The 20,194-nt window shown below is 44.1% G+C and overlaps 1 protein-coding gene and 1 non-coding gene across 2 annotated transcripts in view; both read right to left on the bottom strand.

The window, feature by feature from the left end:
• Positions 1-8,757, bottom strand: part of LOC124722966 (rhythmically expressed gene 5 protein) — a 177,269-nt gene extending 168,512 nt beyond the window's left edge. Inside the window, exon 1 of the mRNA XM_047248135.1 lies at positions 8,654-8,757. Coding sequence (XP_047104091.1) covers positions 8,654-8,749 — 96 coding nt within the window. The 5' untranslated portion in view covers positions 8,750-8,757. The remainder of the gene's footprint in view (positions 1-8,653) is intronic.
• Positions 8,758-12,112: 3,355 nt separating this feature from the next.
• On the bottom strand, positions 12,113-12,187 carry Trnat-ugu. The gene has a single exon. It is a non-coding gene; the product is annotated as a tRNA-Thr (tRNA).
• Between the last annotated feature and the right edge of the window lie 8,007 nt (positions 12,188-20,194).

Genomic DNA, 20,194 nt, shown 5'->3' with positions numbered 1-20,194 from the left:
GAAATTCGTATCTCTAAGGACGAATTAAGTGATGGTCCTCACATTACCAGGAATCGGCTGGAAATGGAAGGAATGTAAATGGGTAGCTATTCCACAGCTATTGCTGTTGAATAGAGAAAACTAAACATTTTAGATGACATCGTTAAAGTTTCCGGTCGCTGCCGAGTTGAACCACACTTGTGAAGAGAAACAAATTCTGTAGTAAGTCTAATATGTAAGGTGGGGCTAAATGAATAATTTCAAATTTTTGGGTCCCAAAGGGGTAGTAAATATTTTATTACACTTGTTAAATTGTAATGGTCAATGGAACATAATTATAGCTTTTGTATGATAAATGCAAATTTCTTGAAGATCTATTTTTCTTCATTGTAAATAGCAAAATTCAAAATGTTGAAACAATGGAAAATTTTAAAATTTATGGGGCTATTTGAATTGTAAATGAGGTTACGTGAATCATTGTAAATTGTCATACAGTTACATACAGCATGGAAGGTTACACTTTTTAACTGTTCCAGTAGTTGATGCACGTATTTCACACAGCGTAATCGGCTACCGGCTACGACCAGCAGCCTACACACAAATTCAGAGAAACCACTCCTTGCACTTATCACAGGTGATCCATTTATCCATTCTCCTTTCTTCACAGATCTAGGTTCGTAATAACTGATGCTACAGAAACCAGAAGGTATGTTTTACTCCTCCGACTCAGCTTAAGGTGGTGATGAAGATGAATCCTCTTCCGGATATCTTTGAAATCGAGCGCATTTCTGCAACCCCTTGACCTTCTTGCTTTGAGAGTTTTTTAAATGCAATTTTCTCTTCTCTCTTGTAAGACTGCGATGAACTGGTGAGGACAAATAACAACATGAATTTTCTCCCGTCTCGCACGTGTGGTACTGGGTGGTTTTCGTTGGGGTGGCAAAACAGAAGAAAATGATGATAATGACGCTCAGCTCTGACATTCCGGATTTCTTGGAGAGGATGAGGAGATGAGGGGCCTGGATAACTTCTGATTCAGTGGTAACAGAGCGACACTCACATTCAGGAATGTGGATGAAGGAAGGAATTTATGTGATGGTATTTTGTTGGGATTGAAGTGGAAAATGCCCGTGCACCCAGATTCCTTTACAGCATTTCCTGCATTACCTGCACATCTCGATCCGGCGTCGAAAGGTTTACCAAAAGCAGATTTTATAATGGAGGCTGAGTGATTATTATGTATAATTAGGCTACGTAAATACTTTAAGAGAGAAGAAACAGTAAATATTATATTCCTATTGAGAAAGCCCACGAAGTCTAATTTATATACCCCCATTCCGTTATTATTTTTAAATGCAAGCACTTGGTCAAATTTACAACAGATGTCGTTGCATGGCAAAGTTTTACAAGCAATACTGTCTTACCTCTTATATTTCATTCTGGATGATTGTTGTCTCGATTAAATATATTCGAAAAAAGCTTCTTGTAACTTGTGCACGACTTGTCTAGCAACGACCCTGTAATATAGTATCGTCCGAGACGCGCACACAGGCTGGGCAGTACACAAAATTCCATTTTTCTATCCCATTATTCAGAAAGCGCAACCATAGCCTACCAGATACGCACTAAGACGCTGAAGATCAGTACTTAGGGCAAGACTAGAAGTATAAGGGGCGTTCAAAAAGAAACGAGGCGGATATAACTAAACTAAAGCAAATCGGTGACAGGAGGCGTGGCGTGGCGTGGCGTGGCGTGTGTAACGAGACAACGAGGTGTGGTTCCGACCAGAGCGTGCAAGTTCACAGCCCGTCGCTAGAGGGCACGCGTGCACGTCACGTGACTATACAGAGCTAGCAGCAGCATGTATCAATGGTCCAACTCTGCCAGTCGTGTTGCAAACAGTGACATGGAGGCGTCAACAGAAGAGCAAAGAAGTGTTGTTCGTTTTCCGACAGCAGAAGGAGCAGGAGGAACGGACATTCATCCACGAATGTCTCAAGTGTACGGAGAACACTGCATGTCCCGTGCAAGGGTCAAGGCGTGGCACAAGCGCTTCAGGGAAGGATGGGTGTCATTAGGCAATGATGCACGGTCTGGAGCACCACACTGCATTACTGATGACATCGTCCAGCTGGTGGATGCACTCATTACCCAGGACCGCCGAGTGGCAGTAAAAGCCATAGCCGCCGTGGTCGGATTGGGCGTAGGAAGTGTTCATACTATCATGAAGGAACGACTGCATATGCGCAAAGTGTGTGCCCAATGGGTGCTCCACAGTCTTAAGCCATACCAGGATGCATGTCAAATGACCAACTGTCTTGCTCATCTGCAGCGCTATGCTCAGAAAGGGAATGCGTTCCTGGCACGAGTGGTGGCTGGAGATGAGTCATGGTGTCATCACTTGCAACCAGAATCAAAATGGCAAAGTCTCCAGTGGAAGCATCCAGGGTAACCACCACCAAAAAAAGCCAAGGCCGTCCACACGAATGCAGGAAAGGTTATGGTGACGTTCTTCTTTGAGCAAGACAGCCCCCTTCTGATTCACTTCCTGCAGCACGGAACAACAGTGAATGCCCAGCGTTAACGCAAACCTTGACCACCCTTCGTCAAGCGATCAAATCAAAACGACCAGGCAATCTCACCCATGGGGTCATTCTGCTCCATGATAGTGCAAAGCCTCATACGGCCAACATAGTCACGGCACTCCTGCAGAAATTCAAATAGCAGGTTCTCAGCCACTCTACATACAGTCCGGACCCCTCTCCCTGTGATTACGCCGTTTTTAGACCCCTTAAAAAGGCTCTGAGGGGCAAACGATTCACCTCGAATGACGACGTCCAACTGCACGTGTGGAACTGGTTAACATTGCAGCCCTGGGAATTTTATGAGGCAGCCATTCACAACCTTGTGTCACAGTGGGGCAAGTGTCTCAACAGCCAGGGCCAATACTTTTAACAGAAAGGTACTGGTTTGTGTAATTATGCCTTTGACTCATTTCTTTTTGAACGCCCCTTATATTTGGGCATCTGTCATGGTAAACTGAAGACATCAAAATACCTACTTCTTTCATTAACTGTCGTCGTATTCGTCAGAGTCAGGAAGATTTTTTGATGAAGATACTGCATCAGTGCCCATAATGAGTTATCAGTATGTGAATGCAATTTAGAATCCACGGGTTCGGTTCCGGGTACCGTTCGTGATTTCTCCTTGATGGGAGGACCAAAACGAGGTGCACTTAGTCCCATGATACCAGCTGAGGAGCAACATGAGAGAAGAAGCTGTTCCAAGGTCTGGGAGGCTGACAACAGCAAGGAGAGCGTTATGCCGACCCTACGGCCTCCATACTTCATCTGAATGACGCCACTGGTAGAGGATGGCTAAGCCGTGTATGGGCGCTCAATGTTCCGTCAGTTCAGGAATGCAGGGTTTGTGCATATGTTACCATCTGATCAATGTAATAAAAACCTTCCAAACAAAAAGTGCACAATTGTGCGAGCTCAGTTCTGCGACATTAGTTATGAACTATCTATTCGAAATTCTCAAGCTGACTTAATTTCTTCCGATCAGAAGCAGTTTTCCGCCAATGTGAACTTAGTCCATTAAAGTTTGGGTAAAACTCAATTTAACCGACAAAGTTGTCGAGGAAATGGTATGGTGCGATGTGCATATCAAGAACTTAGTCGGTCCTGGCTGTATAACGGAAAAATTTTTAGTCTGTCTTTAATCTAGCCTTTACCTATCAATGATGTTAAGTTTCGACAGGGACGACTCGTGGTTCGGATTCCACATTAAACTGCAGCTCACCTTTTCCCGGAAGGATTAGTAGGGTAGGTTAGGGATACGCAAACCGCCCTAGAGCCGTCCTACTGAAACACTTGCAACAGGCCGTTCAACCACGCGAAATCATCATCATCAAAACAACAACACTTTATACATCGCCAATTAGTCTGTAGCCATTCCATACAACAATTACATTCGAGTTATTTGGTGTTTCACTGTTGATTATGCTCAACGTTCTTGTGTGTTGGTCTATTGCTGTTGTAATGATGTAGCTGTTGGTGGCCGACTCCTAAAAATGTAACTCTCACTGCTGCACGTTAAGCACCCAATTAAAGCATTGTAAAATAGAACAGCGACTTACATAAAAATAATTTCTCCCTCGTAGTGAGAAGTTTTTCATTTTTTAGAAAAAATACCTTTATTCAATGTGTCGCATTTCATCAGATCAGTGCGCATTGTCTACCATTACTCCAGTGACTAGAGACCGAGCAAGGTGGCCTTGTGGTTAGTACACTGGATTCGCATTCGGAAGGAAGACAGTTCAAATCCATGTTCGAGCTTCCTGATATAGGTTTTTCCTGATTCCTCTAAATTACTCCAGGCAAATTCCGTAATGGCCCCTATGAAGGACCACAACCGATTTCCTTCCCCACCCATGAAACAATCCGCTTCTAATGACCACGTTGTTGACAGGTTGTCTTCATCTACATCTACATAATACTCCGAAGCTACCTAATGGTGTGTGGCGGAGGATACTTTCGGTGCCACGGTACCACTATCTGTCCCTTCAACCCTGTTCCACTCGCGAATAGTGCATGGGAAGAATGATTGTCGGTGAACCTCTGTATTGGCTCTAATTTCTCGAATTTTCTCCTCGTAGTCAATACACGAGATGTATGTGGGGACAAGTAATATATTTTCCGATTCCTCCTTAAAATTGCTGTCCCGAAATTTCAATAGTAAATCTCTCCGTGATGCACAACGCCTCTCTTGTAAAGTCTGCCAGTGAAATTTTTTAGCGTCTCCGTAACGCTCTCTCGCCGGCTAAACGATCCCGTGACGCAACGCATCGCTCTTCCTTGGATCTCCTCTATCAGTCCTACCTGACAGGGATCCCAAATAGATGAACAATACTCAAGAATTGGGCAAACAAGCGCGTTATAAGCCACTTCTTTCAGGATATGTCATATGATTTTAGTAAACTGCAGGAGCATCCAAAGAAAGGTCACAGAATTAGTATCGCTTACTGAATGTTATAATGCACAGATAGAAGTGGTAACAGAAAGCTGGTTGAAACCAGTTCAAAAATGGTTCAAATGGCTCTGAACACTATGGGACTTCACAGCTGAGGTCATCAGTCCCCTAGAACTTAGAAATACTTAACCCTGACTAACCTACGGACATCACACACATCTACGCCCGAGGCAGGATTCGAACCTGCGACCGTAACGGACGCGCGCTTCCAGACTGAAGCGCCTAGAACCGCTCGGCCACCACGGCCGGCGGTTGAAACCAGTCCTTCCAGTGACTAGATCCCGTCTCTCGAGAGCAATCCTGGAAGCAGTCTCTTTCTACGAGTTACATAGTCTCTTTGAGGATGTTGAATCAGCCGAATGGATGGTTCTTAGAAGATTTGCACTTATGAATGCTTAGTTTTCTCATTTGTGGATAGGCTCATTTTCTTTACCAAAGATGACGTCTGCAATTGAGATGAGTCTCTCGTTTTTTAACAATATTTTGAGAAGGCTTGCAAATTGATTGCTAGTTACATTTTTCTCAGTGTAAAGTGACCAATACGAATAATACCTTTTGCATTCCAGAAGATCCATGCTTAACTCTCCCGACAGATGAAATCGACTTCATATTTTTGGGTGCAACTTGCAACGACTGCTTGGGTGGTTGTTCACTTCAGGCGTGAAATTGTGTAACCATGTCTGATCTAAAGTAGCAAATCAGCACACAGAATGGTCCAGACATTACCGTGAAACTCATTTTGGCGTTTACTTTCGACCAGCGTTCAATAAATGCGACATCCACTATATACAAAGCTTTTCCATAGCTAATTGAAATTTTACCATATTCTTCCTTCTGATATGCCTGTGGCCTCAGTTAATTCATACAGTCTTACTTGCCTATCGTCCAGTACCACATTGTATATATTCATGGTGGTTTCCTGTATGATTGCAATTTTGGGAAATCTTTTAGAGGAATCGTCTTCAAGAGCTGCACAGATACATTTGAAGTTAGCAGATCATTTCACGCATGTTGAAAACAAAAGAGCAGACTCCTTACAAACCTCAAACTATTTTGGATGAATTTATGAACTAAACATCCAAGCCACGACTACTTCAAAATACCTTATAAACAAAACTATCCCGCAGAAACAGACGACACGTTACAGCACAACAAGCGGGGGAAAAAAAAAAGAATCTGGGACGTTAACGTCATGGCTATGTTACCTCTATAAATTTTCTCCTTGCTCTAGGATATGGGGCTTAATATTATGTACTGCCAGAAATAATTGTTCCTGTGTTACCGCAATAAGTAAACCTCTTGATTCTAATGTAGATGTATAGATGTATTTTTAAGATATCATTAGAGATGATGTAGAGACGTGGTTTATCTTGAGAAGTGTTAGAAGTTTCAGAATGATCTGCAGAAAATCCTTGCACAATGCTGCACCTGGAATCTGACATTTAACATAACCAAGTGCCATGGAAAATTGATAAGAATACATAAAACTAGTATGTTATTAGAGTATAAGATCAGTGTGTCTATTGAACGTAGCGATATCAGATGTCAGATGTGTAATGATGTTACGCATAAACAGAAGACACGGAATTTATAATGATTTTATATGTGTTTTTGGAAAGCAGATAGGGGTAAATACTGATGTTTACAGTAACCCAAGGTCTATGTTAGTTATGAAGGTGGCAGTGTGGCTGAGAGTTGAAGAAGCCAACGAATGTAAATATGAAATCTTCGTCAAATTTTAGGCCATGATAATAGCTATAATTCGTGTTTATGGATACCCAGTATTGTATTCGATGCGTGCATTGTGTCCACCATTCTGATGATGTCATGGACCAAACCAAATGTGTGGTATAGATAGGTTCAATATTTCCGCTAGTTAGGCAATAGTGCAAGCCATGCGTGGGTTCCTGCACCTATCTGGAGTTCTAGCCGATCAGACTGAAAAACTGTGGTGGACATTTGAAAGTTATACCCTTCTCTGCAAATTCGCAGGAAAGATTGTAGAAGAGAGATGGTATCCATTGGATGAAGACCTACCATTATTGCAAGGAACACCCATAACAGCCATACATATTACAAAAATGTGTGTGTGTATCTTCCACACATTCTCCTAAACCACTGAGCCGACTTCTACTTGGTACACATATCCTTTACTGTCAGGCAACAATTGCTGAGGAGGTAAGAACCACCTTTTTATCATAGTTCAGGAGATATGACGTCATAAGCAATAAGGTGCGTGAAAAACTGCCCCATCATGCTTGAAGTTTAAATTTATTACTTCTGTGATTTTAACTCTATTTGCAACAAATTTTGCACACATTGTCCACACAAGCCGCCGAATGTACTTACACAAATACATCATTGTAAGACACACAGTTCAAGAGAAATGACGTCATAAACACTGAGATGCATGAAAAAATGCCGCATCATGCACGAAGTTTTAATACATTAATACTTTACTACTAAGACACTCCTACAGTCGAGTCAACTTTAGGAAATTCCTAACACCTGGCAGCGCTTTCAACTGCAAAGCGCAAACGGCTGTAGGCGAAAACAATAACCATCTACAGAGCTATGAAGAGGCGTTCCCACAAAGATGTTTACAAAATCGGGTTGTGCACACGCGAAGCCCAGCGAACAGAATCTGTTTCACGAACATATGGAAATGAAATACACTGCAAACACAGTTTGTGCTTTGTTTTCGTTTCTAATAGAAAACTGGTGAAACTAATACCCGGACAGTGCGGGGATTGTTAGCCAGATAGTTAATAAAGGGAGAAGTCCCTTCCAGTTGGACGAGGAGAATCTTACCCTCACATAAAATTTACACTGATAAGGAGCGGAGGGAAGGAGAGGAATAAATATTACTTCTGTCAGGTACCCTCATCTGAACACGGTACGATGGATTGCAGAGTGTGACTGCAGATTCAGTTATGAATGAAAATAGTTATACGTTCAGTACTGGAGAACTTTTTAATTGGAATTTGGCAACTGTACCATACAGCAACTAGTTATAGAGATATCCCAGTGTTTGGAACGACATATTACGCATTGGTCTAAAATCTGCCGATATGTTTTGCCATTACGGCTACAATCACGACATATAGGTCTGAATCGTGAAGGTACAGAAGATACCCATTTATAATTCACACCAGTGCCCGAGGCAGGACTCAGACCCGCGACCCGCGCTTTTTTAACAGGGACGCTACCCAGAGACAATGTAGGGTTATACCAGTGATAATTTCGTCCCTGGAACCGTTCTAGTCAATCGTTCGGTGCCAGTTGAGTGTTTTACCTTTTGTGAGAAACATATCAACACATGTTGTGACAAGACCCAGACGAGTACTTTAAAATCGACGGACCAGCGCAGAACAGGTAACTTCGTGCAAATTGCATCGGTAGTGGCTTTCGGTAACGATGCTTTTACATGGCTCACACATCTCATACTCTATATACTCGAAGCCGCTCGAATCAAATCTAACATGATATATTTGAAACCCTCGCAGATACTTATGGAGACTATTGCCACGCTTCCTGGCTACTAAATCCCGTTGGTGGACAAGAAACTGGATCCACAGACGCATTTCTTTTGCGGGAATTGTAAGTTCTACAGCGAGATGGCTGAAGCACGAGGCGTTACCTTTTCGCCCCTGTTGAGGTACTCCCACATGGGGATGGCGGAGCCGGCGACGGCGGCGGCGAGCGCGAGCAGCGGCAGCAGCGACGGGGAACGCATGGCTTGGCGTCTGGGCCGGGACTGAGCCCGCACATGTAGGTCTCGCGGCTTTCACAAGCCGCCACCGCCGCCGCTGATGACGCAGCCTCGTGTCCACTGACCGACATTTCGAGATTCCCCGCTTAGTCGCCACCACGTGCGATGCGCCAATCCTCAGCCGCGCGACAATGACGTACGCTGCGCCGTGCCCCCCGTCTTCCCTCGTCCTTTCGAGTGTCACCTCTTGTGACCTGCGACTGCTTCACTGCAGTCTCCCCACGAGAGGATGGGCACACTATACACTGTAGTTGTCATCATCTTCGTCCACGGTAGGAGGTAAATGTCTTTCACTTACATGAAGGCGAGGTATAGAGGAACCCCTAACGCATTCGTTAAGGGCCAAGGAACAACTATCTATCGCTTGCGCCTTTGTCCCGCATTTTGCGCGGTGTGGGCGTGGTTAAATCAGATTTGGCATGTTAATGTGAAGGGGTGACCGGATGCCCGTCCTGCCGCCACTCCGTACCCCCCGGGACGGAATCAGAGTACCCTATCTGTCTACGTCTATTGTAAATCATGGAAAGGTGCGGATGAGTTTCAGATGTCTGTGAGTCGTGTAACTGAGGCGGGACGTGGGGACCAGCCCGGTATTCACCTAGAGGGATGTGGAAAACCGCCTAAAAACCACATCCAGGCTGGCCGGCACACCGGCCGTCGTCGTTAATCCGACGGGCGGATTCGATCCGGGGCCGGCGCGCCTACCCGAGTCCAGGTTCAAATGGTTCAAATGGCTCTGAGCACTATGCTACTTAACTTCTGAGGTCATCAGTCGCTTAGAACTTAGAACTAATTAAACCTAACTAACCTAAGGACATCACACACATCCACGCCCAAGGCAGGATTCGAACCTACGACCGTAGCGGTCACTCGGCTCCAGACTGTAGCGCCTAGAACCGCACGGCCACTCCGGCCGGCAATCTCGGGGGGCAGACATCAGGAAAAGAAGACTGAAATTTTATTGGCGTATTCCACAGATTACCCGAGTCCAGGAAGCAGCGCATTAGCGCTCTCGGCTAGCATGGCGGGTAAGGGCCAAGGAACAACGTAGTGCTCAATATTAGCAATAGGGAACGCATACCGTATGTTGTTATGCGCAGTTCCTTCAATAAATACCGGGACTTAACTTTTGCACGAGAACCGAATGGTGCTATTACAAATATGGAACTATTTATATTGAAGTTACCTGCACTGACACTTTTTTAGCGATTGGCAACAAGTTATTTCGTGCGCATGAAGTTTACGACAGCGCGTGTTTGTCATTTTTTTCGAGACCAAATAGCGTTCTTCAGTCAGTTTTTGGTCACTAGAGGGATAACAGCCCTAGAACTTCCTCCAAATTTTCTTGCTTCTCTCCTAAATTCAGATATACCCAGAAGGGCAAGCGTTTTGAGGACGTTATCGATTCATCGGAATGTTTCCGCCTGCTTAGCTGAGTGACACCGGCACAGTAGCTAAGCGCCTTCGGTCAGAGGGTTAACGGCCATCTGTGATAAAAACCTGAGTGAACGGATCAACGCTGAATTTGAATGGATGTCATGGGATGTCCGCCCTGAACAAACGCAACGAACAAGAACGACCAAAATGAGATAAAAGTAGTAACGTGCTTGCCTATCATGCAGCAGCTCCGAGTTCGATTCCCGGCCTGGCTGGAGAATTTCTTCGCCCGTGGACCGGGTGTTGTGTTGTCCTCATCATCACCGATATGAAAGTCGTCCAATGTGGAGTCACCTGAAATGAGACTTGCACCCGGGGGCTGACCTTTCCTGGACAGGGCCTGCCGGCCAACAATGCCACACGATAATTCCATTTCATCGGAATGTCGCGGCGATTCTGAAAAGCAAGCAGTCGAATCTTCTACCAAGATGTTCGAGAGCCGCTAAAGGCGGTGCGAAGAACTGTGGGAATTAATGTATATTTAAAAGTATACGATAAAAGAAGAAGTCAACATCATTTCGTGTTTTAATCTGAGATAGACCAGGAAGTTACTGAAGCCTCTGTACAGATACTGACACTATATGCTCTACCTGGTGTCACGTAATATTTTGAAGCAACTAATATATCTGGAACTGCTGGCTGGAAGTTCCCCTAGGGATTCAGCTGCCTAAGGTCGAAAGTTCTTCCTTACATGCATCACTTCGACACATATCTTTGTGCGCAGAATTTCTTAAGTGTAATTGTTTTCGAGAATATCGTGCTGAGTGCATGTAGAGTTTAACGTCGACTTTTCCTTCTTGATGCGGTCAGAGAGAGAAAGAAGAGGGTGAAACCGCCAGTGAGACGTAGCCCGAAGAGCCAGAAGCAGCTCTCCGCAGGCCCAGGACTGCAAAAAAATGGTTCAAATGGCTCTGAGCACTATAGGACTTAACATCTTAGGTCATCAGTCCCCTAGAACTTAGAACTACTTAAACCTAACTAACCCAAGGACATCACAAACATCCATGCCCGAGGCAGGATTCGAACCTGCGACCGTATCAGTCCCGCGGTTCCGGACTGTAGCGCCTAGAACCGCACGGCCACTCGCATAGTCCTGTTGGAGGTGGAATGACCTAGCCTTCCTCCTATCTTTGGACTGACTTACCCAGCCAGTATTAGGGAGATATACAGCTGAATGCAGACTAAAGCGCACAGTGCAAAATACCATTATTCCCGTCACTGCCACTAGGGAAATCAGTTGCATAAAGAATTCTGGGACCGACTCAGAACTTGTGGATTTTAATTTGACGCTTACAGTTACCAACTGAGCCACATGTATGGAGAGGGACGCCACCTTAACTCCTCCAGATGGATCACAATCACAAGCGCCACTTGTCACTCAACAGATATGTTTGGGACTGAAGGCGGAACAGAAGACATCGTCCGATAATCACACATTGTGCGCCACGGCTTTCTCTCTACTTGTCATCCAAATACTGTTGATGAACGTTTCTTCCCCTAGAGTATTCTGTAATGGGTAGATGATGCACTTGCATGCGTTAGCGTTTGCAATTAATGGAAATCGAAACAATATGAATTTCGTTACATGATGAGCTATAAACGAGAAAAAGTAATTCGAGCAACAAATACAGAATTGTTTTTCCATATTCATATGTCAATGATCTGGTAATGCAACAGAATTTCATAAAACCGAGAAATGTGAAAGACACGTTTGTTTGTTCTTGTGCACGTCCATACGCCACGAGGAAGGAGCGGCGAAATTGCACCGTTGCCCACATTGTAAACAGCATTCTTCCGCGAGACATTAACCCGTCTGAAATGATAATTAAATCAAGACACTAAACTGTCGACAGGCGTTGATATACATCAACGGGGACAGTTGAAAATGTGTGCTCCGACCAGGACTCGAACCCGGGATCTCCTGCTTACAGGGCAGACGCTCTATCCATCTGAGCCACCGAGGGCACAGAAGATAGTGAAACTGCAGGGATTTATCCCCTGCACGCTCCCCGTGAGACCCACATTCCCAACTTAACGTCCACACACTACATTCCTAGTGCCCCTGCCCATTACATTCATTACTCGCGGCAGATAATTTTACCGAGTCCCGTAAGAGCTCGGGCAATAAGTGTGCATCCAGCACAGAAGAAGAAGGTCAATGGCCGGTTAGCCTTAACTATATGAAGATGGTATCTCTTCTTTCGGACATGTCCGGAGGAACAGATACCACTTTCATATTGACCCGTCATTCCGTTCACAGCTTCAATTACGTGACACGAGACTGTATACTGCATCACCGTCGGTAGTGGACCACAAGTTCTTCTACGATAATTCGTACTCTTCTGTAAGACTATTTTTTTCTCGTATATTCCGAGGGCCGATTTGGTACACATCATTAATTCGGGTGGGTCGTGTGATACACCTGCGAGAGAAGAGCATTTTCAGACCTTGTAGTTCTTCGGAGTCTTTTAAAATGATCAGTCTTCTTTATTTTGTGAGCTATAAGTCCAGGAGGGGACAAGTAACGACGCTACTTGACTTCTTGTTCATAGCAGCATGAAATCTTCGTCATACTTTTCCCCATTTTTGACTAACCTTTTGTAGTCATTCGATATAGTACAAAATTGAGAGGAAACAGAAAAAAGAAGAAAGCAGTGAGCAGTAGCAGAAATGATAACACCGAGAAACTTAACAGCATAACTGGTGATCATGACGTACATGAAGTTAAGGGATTCTGCTACATATACATCAAAAGAACCCATGACGGACGAAGCGAAAATGACATAAAAGGTGGACTAGCTCTGGCTAAAAGGGCATTTCTAGCCAAGAGAAGTCTACTAGTATCAAACATAGGTCTTAATTTTGGGAAGATATTTCTAAGAATATACGTTTGGAGCACAGCATTGTCTGGCTGAGACATGGACTGTGGGAAAACCGAAACAGGAAAGATTATAAGCATTTGAGATGTAGTTCTACAGAAGAATGTTGAAAATCAGGTGGTCTGATAAGGTAAGGAACGAGAAGGTTCTCTGAGAATCAGTGAGGAAAGGGATGTATGGAAAACACTGACAAGAAGAAGGGACATGATCAAAGGGCATCTGTTTAGACATCAGGGAAGAACTTCCGTGGTACTAGGGGGAGCTATAGAGGGTAAAAACTGTAGAGAGAGACAGACATTGGGATACACGCAGCAAATAATTGAGGACGGAGGTTGCAAGTGCTACCCTAAGATGCCTAAGATGAAAAGGTTGACATAGGAGAGGACTTCAGGAATTCTTGACTGGCGGCATCAAACCAGTCACAAGAATTACAAGACTGATGACTAAAAAAGAAAAGGAGGAGGAGAATTAACAACAAAACCAAATTGTAAATTACAGTCACTAATCACTGCCAATCCATTAATGATCACCCTCAAAATTATTTTTCTGGGCTAGTGTTAAATCCCTGATTTGATATATGTGTGACTTTCACCGTCACGGCATAAGATAACTAAGCGTTTTTTTTTAACTGCGTGATTGGATTTAGGAGCTGCTATTAACCCGGATATTTACAACTGTCCAGTTGACTGTCAGTTACGTAGCTTATAGTATGGATTTGCCCACATTCACCGCTAGAATATTCATTTGACCGCCAGATCATCAGATATTACTAGCATCTCACAAGTGCGAGGGGCGTGTGATAAGCAATGCAACACATTTTTCTTCTGGTAGCGGGTTGGTTTTATTCAGGATTTCAGTATACCATATTATTCCCCACTTTTTTTGCTACAAAACCCTCTTTTTCAACATAATTTCCGTTCAATGCTACAGTCTGACGCCATCTTACTGCCTGCATGGTACCACTCTGATGATCGACGTCTGAGCCAACGTCTTGCTGCATCAATAACCTCCCCATCATACACGTACTGCATCACGCGGAGTGCATCCTTCATTAGGCCAAACAGATGGAAGTCGGAAGGTGCGAGATACAGGCTGTAGGGGGGACGAAGTTTTGTGAGCTCCTCTCGGGTGCGCAGACTTGTGTGAGGCCAGTCGTGCAGGGAGGTGTTTGATTGTGATCCGTCGATCACCTCGAATGAGAGTGTCCTAACGTTCCAACACTGCAAAAGTCACAGCTGTGTGCGGCCGGCCGGCTCGTGGGAGATCGGACAGGTTTGCGCGACCTTGTTGCGGTGATAACTGACGTCTCGCCCAACGACTCACCGTGCTTTGGTTCACTGTCAGGTCTCCGTAGACAACTCTAAGTGCCTGTGAAAATCTGCGACGCTTTGGTTTTCCAGCAAAAGAGACTCAATGACAGCTTTTTGCTTGGAACGCACCTCCGCTACAGACACCATTTTGAAGGCTACGTATAGCCTGCCACCTATCGGAACTTCATGAAACTATAGGAGCTGAAATGGGAATATTGCACGATGTCTCACAGCAAATTCCGTAATTTTCATCCGAAATTGGTCTAGAAAAAAAAAGTGTTGCATTACTTATTGAACGATCCTCGTAGACCGCAATCGTCTCGGAAAACCAAAATTTCTTTAACGAGGGTTGGTTCAGCGATGAAATACCAGCTGTTCGTTAAATTTTACATCCACTGTTTCCTTCACACACCAGCGTGACCTAAGGGTCTTGTAGTTTCCTGTCAAAGTGGATTCCTGGATGTGAGACAGTTGGCACCACCTGCACTCACGCAATAAATTACGGATAATTGCAGAATGTGGTGCCACACAACGTGGCACTACACAAATCTAGCTCTAGTAGCATTGGCACATAGGGAACACACATGACACAGATCTGCAAGTCCACGGTATTGGTGACAAGTTGAGAAAACCGTCCCGAAACATATGTGCTACAAAACGCCAAAACGCCACTGTTCCCTGCGCATGTACCCCGACATCAGTATGGGATATGATCACCATGCACACGTACACAAGACGCACAACGGGTTGGCATACTCTGCATCAGGTGGTCGAGCAGCTGCTGGGGTATAGCCTCCCATTCTTGCACCAGTGCCTGTCGGAGCTCGGCCGGCCGATGTGACCGAGCGGTTCTAGGCGCTACACTCTGGAACCGCGCGACCGCTACCGTCGCAGGTTCGAATCCTGCCGCGGGCAGGAATGTGTGTGATGTCCTTAGGTTAGTAAGGTTCAAGTAGGTCTAAGTTCTAGGGGACTGATGACCTCTGATGTTAAGTCCCATAGTGTTCAGAGCCATTTGCACCATTTTTGTCGGAGCTCCTGAAATGTCGTAGGGGTTTGAAGATGTGCAGCGATACGTCGACCGACAGCATCCCAGACGTACTCGATGGGGTTTAGGTCACTCCATTCGCCTGATATCTTCTGTTTCAAGATACTCCTCCACTATGGCAGCTCGGTGGGGCCGTGCATTATCATCAATCAGGAGGAAGGTGGGACCCACTGCACCCCTGAAAAGGCGGACATACTGGTGCAAAACTGACGTCCCGATACACCTGACCTGTTACAGTTCCTCTGTCGAGGACATGCAGGGGTGTACGTGGACCAATCATAATCCCAAACCACGACCTCCATACAGGTCCATTTCAAGGACATTAAGGCGTTAGTATCTGGTCCCTGGTTCACGACAGATGAAAACCCGGCGAGAATCACAGTTCAGACTATACGTGGACTCGTCCGTGAACATAACCTGGGACCACTGTTCCAATGACCATGTACTGTGTTCTTGGCGCCAGGTTTTAAGGACTCTCCTGTCACCAGGGGTCAGTGGCATGCACCTTGCAGGTCTCCGGGCGAATAAACCATGTCTGTTCATTAACTTTTTATACCTGGGATTCACATTCATGTAGAACTTTATAAAAGACATCATATTTACGCCAGTGACTATAACACTTTCTTTATTTCACGATTGCAATTTCGGCCTTAGGCCATTATCAAGTGCAGATTTTCGTGGCTTTAAGCCATGTCAACTTAAAGGCACAAAAATCTGCACTTGATAATGGCCTAAAGCCGAAATTGCAGTCGTGAAATAAAGAAAGTGTTACAGTCCAGTGGCGTAAATATGATGTCTTTTACATGTCTGTTCAGTCGTCTGTAGACTGTGTGTCTGGAGACAACTGTTCCAGTGGCTACCTGCAGTACTCCGTGGCCGTCTGCGGGCACTACTGGTGAGATATCGGTCTTCTCGTGGTGTTGTACACTGTGGACGTCCCGAACTATAGCGCCTGGACACGTTTCCTGTCTGCTGGAATCGTTGCCATAATCTTGAGATCACACTTTGTGGCACACAGAGGGCCCGTGCTACGACCTGCTGTGTTCGACCAGCCTCCAGTCACCCTAATATTCTACCCCTCATATCATCATCAATATGTATTCTTTGAGCCGTTTTCAACACACAGTCACCATTAGCACGTCTGAAAACGTCTGCACACTTACTCGCTGCACCGTACTCTGACATGCACCAACACACCTCTGCGTATGTGGACTGCTGCCAGCGCCACTGTGCGAAGACCGCAGGTCAAATGCACCGCATGGTGATACCACGAGGTGATTTAAACCCGCAAACCACCCACCAGAGCGTTGTTTCACGATGTATCAGCATTATCCGTAATTTATGAGCATGAGTGTAGATCAAGATGAAACTGCAGAGCGTTGTTGCCCGCAAATTTTTACGATTCGCTTTGAATAACTCTCTCTCTGCAAATGAACAGCCGCCTACACTAACAGACCAATCTATAGTACTAATTATCATTCTCCGCAATTAATTCGGTTGCATATCAGTCGTATTAACATAAACACTGATTTCTCAAACAAATGCACATTGTTCTTACACGAAACACCTCAATGTCTGAGAAGATGTTTCAGTGTGGCCTCCCCGTTATGTGCCAGTTTGCTACTGGTGTGGCTAGTTTTTCGTCCTTACTTTCTGGTTGATACTTTTGAGGAGTCATTTGCACTTAAATCCACAATAAAATTACATTTCTAAATATTTCCACGTATTTACGTAGTACAATATGTTGATCGCAAACCGACCTCATTATTTACGTGCTTGACTTTTCTGAAGGTTGGTATTTAAATGCCACTTAGGATAATACTGCTATGGGTCCAGTAAATTAGTGAGTTAATCCTTGTTCTAATTGTCGAATGTTGTCACACTGCTGTGCAATTCTTATATCATCTTCACATGCGAATGTTTAATAAATATCTTCGAAAGCTGGAGCAGATCAACTGAAGACACCACAGATGTTTGGATTTAAATCTGTATTTCCTTTTGTGCGAAAGTGGGGCTTGACCACAGCACCAAAGTCAAAGTTTCTCGAATGTAAGCCACATTTACTTCATTAACGGTTCATATGGATTTTAATATAATGCAGAGAAATGACACATTAGCGAAACGATAAAGACTGAAAAATTACAATCGAAATTATATATGTCAGTAATAGAAAGTGAGGTAGTGGTTGGTGGAATAAGGTTAGTTATACCTAATTATTCTTCTAATTGGGTTGTTGTTGTTGTGGTCTTCAGTCCTGAGACTGGTTTGATACAGCTCTCCGTGCTACTCTATCCTGTGCAAGTTTCTTCATCTCCCAGTACCTACTGCAGCCTACGTCCTTCTGAATCTGCTTAGTGTATTCATCTCTTGGTCTCCCTCTACGATTTTTACCCTCCATGCTGCCCTCCAGTACCAAATTGGTGATCCCTTGATGCCTCAGAACATGTCCTACCAACCGATCCCTTCTTCTAGTCAAGTTGTGCCACAAACTCCTCTTCTCCCCAATTCTATTCAATACCTCCTCATTTTAGGGAAGGCATTTGAAAAAAACTGTACTCAATGTGAATGTCAGCGAGTGTCCTAGACAGTCCACTGTCCTATTGTTGAAGACCTCGGGAGATTTAGATTATCCCCTCTATATAGAGCGGTTTCTCTTTCCGTTAAACAAGTACATATCAGGTATATGGTTTATTAAATCAGTTTTAAAATATACGGAGGGAAAGTAGTCATTTTTCTAATGAGTTATAATTGAAGAATTTGACGGATTTCCATGAGTCAAGCAGCCTCCAGGCGGTACTTGAAAGAGGACCACAAGGGACTGGCATGTCTTCCAGAAGTCCGAGGTGTAGCCATTCCAGTTTTAATAAATAAAGTTGTCAGTAAGAGATGCATAGGAAAGTTATGTGACTCAGTCCGTTACGTCTTTATCTCTTCATGCCATTCTGCTAGAGTGATATTGCTGTTTCGAGGACGTAATAGCAATTCTGAAAATGAAGTGAAGAACGCGAATTTACAAAGTGCCAAAGTGAGTCAAGGTTCATTCTGACTAATGCTTTACACTCCCTGTATAAATCTTAGCAATTCGTAAGGCTTATTTCTTTGCTACATCCAGGTGGAACTCTTCAGTGACATAGATCTCGACGTGACTCAGCTATTAAAGAGAAATTACTTCCAGTAGTGAACACGCAATTCCTAGCGTTATTGTAAGGTAATACAGAAGAGTGCAGGCGTATATCTTCAGTGTGCCACTGGAGCACAAAACTAGGACTCCTACTCACAGTGAGCACACAGATGAAAATGAACTGAAAATGTTCCCCTTTTTACGCAAAAACGTGACCCAAGAGTGAATATTAAAGTAATTTGACTTCGATTTGTTTGATACATTGAAAAGTAGGAACTCCTTTCACCTACCGCAACGAAGACTATAAGAGGAGCTTGAACATATATTTAACTGTATCCAACCTTATAATTACACCTTCTAATTTCCTGACAAAATCTGTAAGTATCTTTGTGTCGTCCTTTATAGAAAGGACACTTGCTATGAGGATGTAACACAGCAATTTGTAAAATCTAGAACCTGTTCACAAATGAACCGGAAATATAGTAATCATTTCAAACACATTCAGGATCAGCAGAAGTCCCGAAGTTCAACTTACCTTCTGCTGGACGTGACATGTATACAAAGAATTGGAAAATATATTTGCTGATGGCATCTTGTTTGAATAACAATTCTGCTGAAGGCAAAATGTATTTAAGAGTTAGTGCTCATATCAACTACCGATTTATGTATGAATAAAAGAGCACATAGGAAAAACCCAGAAATACGTTATGAATTTCATAACTGATTATGAGACGACAAATGTGTTAATAGGAAGTTAGATAAATTTCATTTCATTATTCAATAATTCAGTAAGAAATAGTAATATCAAGATTGCATTTGTCCCAAAACAGACCACGTGCAGTACAGTTCCACAAACATTAGAATCAGAACAAAATGAAACCACATACGATCCAAAATTCCCATAGTAGATGGGAAGATAGCATACGTTATGCCCTACATTCACGGATGAATTAAGGAAATTCCGCTATCGATCCTTGACAATGGAACAAAGCTTCCCTCTTTGAACAACGAACCTTAATCTTGGGTGCATAGGTGATATTATCTATGAATCTGAAAATTATGTGCCGGTCGGTTCTAGGCGCTACAGACTGGAACCGCGCGACCGCTACGGTCGCAGGTTCGAATCCTGCCTCGGGCATGGCTGTGTGTGATGTCAAAAAAAAAAAAAAATGCTCAAATGACTCTGAGCACTATGGGACTTAACATCTATGGTCATCAGTCCCCCCCACCTTTTTTTTAATATCATTTTGTTCGTTTGAATTGTTCGTGGCGGACGTCACCTGACGCTCGTTGAAGTTCGTTGTTGATCGATTAACTCAGTTTTTTTACTACAGAGGGCAGCTAACCCTCTGACCGAACACGCTGAGCTACCGTGCCGGCTAGAACTTAGAACTACTTATACCTAACTAACCTAAGGACATCACACAACACCCAGTCATCAAGAGGCAGTGAAAATCCCTGACCCCGCCGGAAATCGAACCCGGAAACCCGAGTGCGGGAAGCGAGAACGCTACCGCACGACCACGAGCTGCGGACGTGTGTGATGTCCTCAGGTTCTTTAGGTTTAAGTAGTTCTAAGTTCTAGGGGACTGATGACCACAGAAGTTAAGTCCC

Source organism: Schistocerca piceifrons, chromosome X, assembly GCF_021461385.2.
Source record: "Schistocerca piceifrons isolate TAMUIC-IGC-003096 chromosome X, iqSchPice1.1, whole genome shotgun sequence".
NCBI lineage: Eukaryota > Metazoa > Arthropoda > Insecta > Orthoptera > Acrididae > Schistocerca > Schistocerca piceifrons.
Note: the sequence above shows the minus strand (reverse complement) of the source record. Positions and strands in the feature narration are given on the sequence as shown.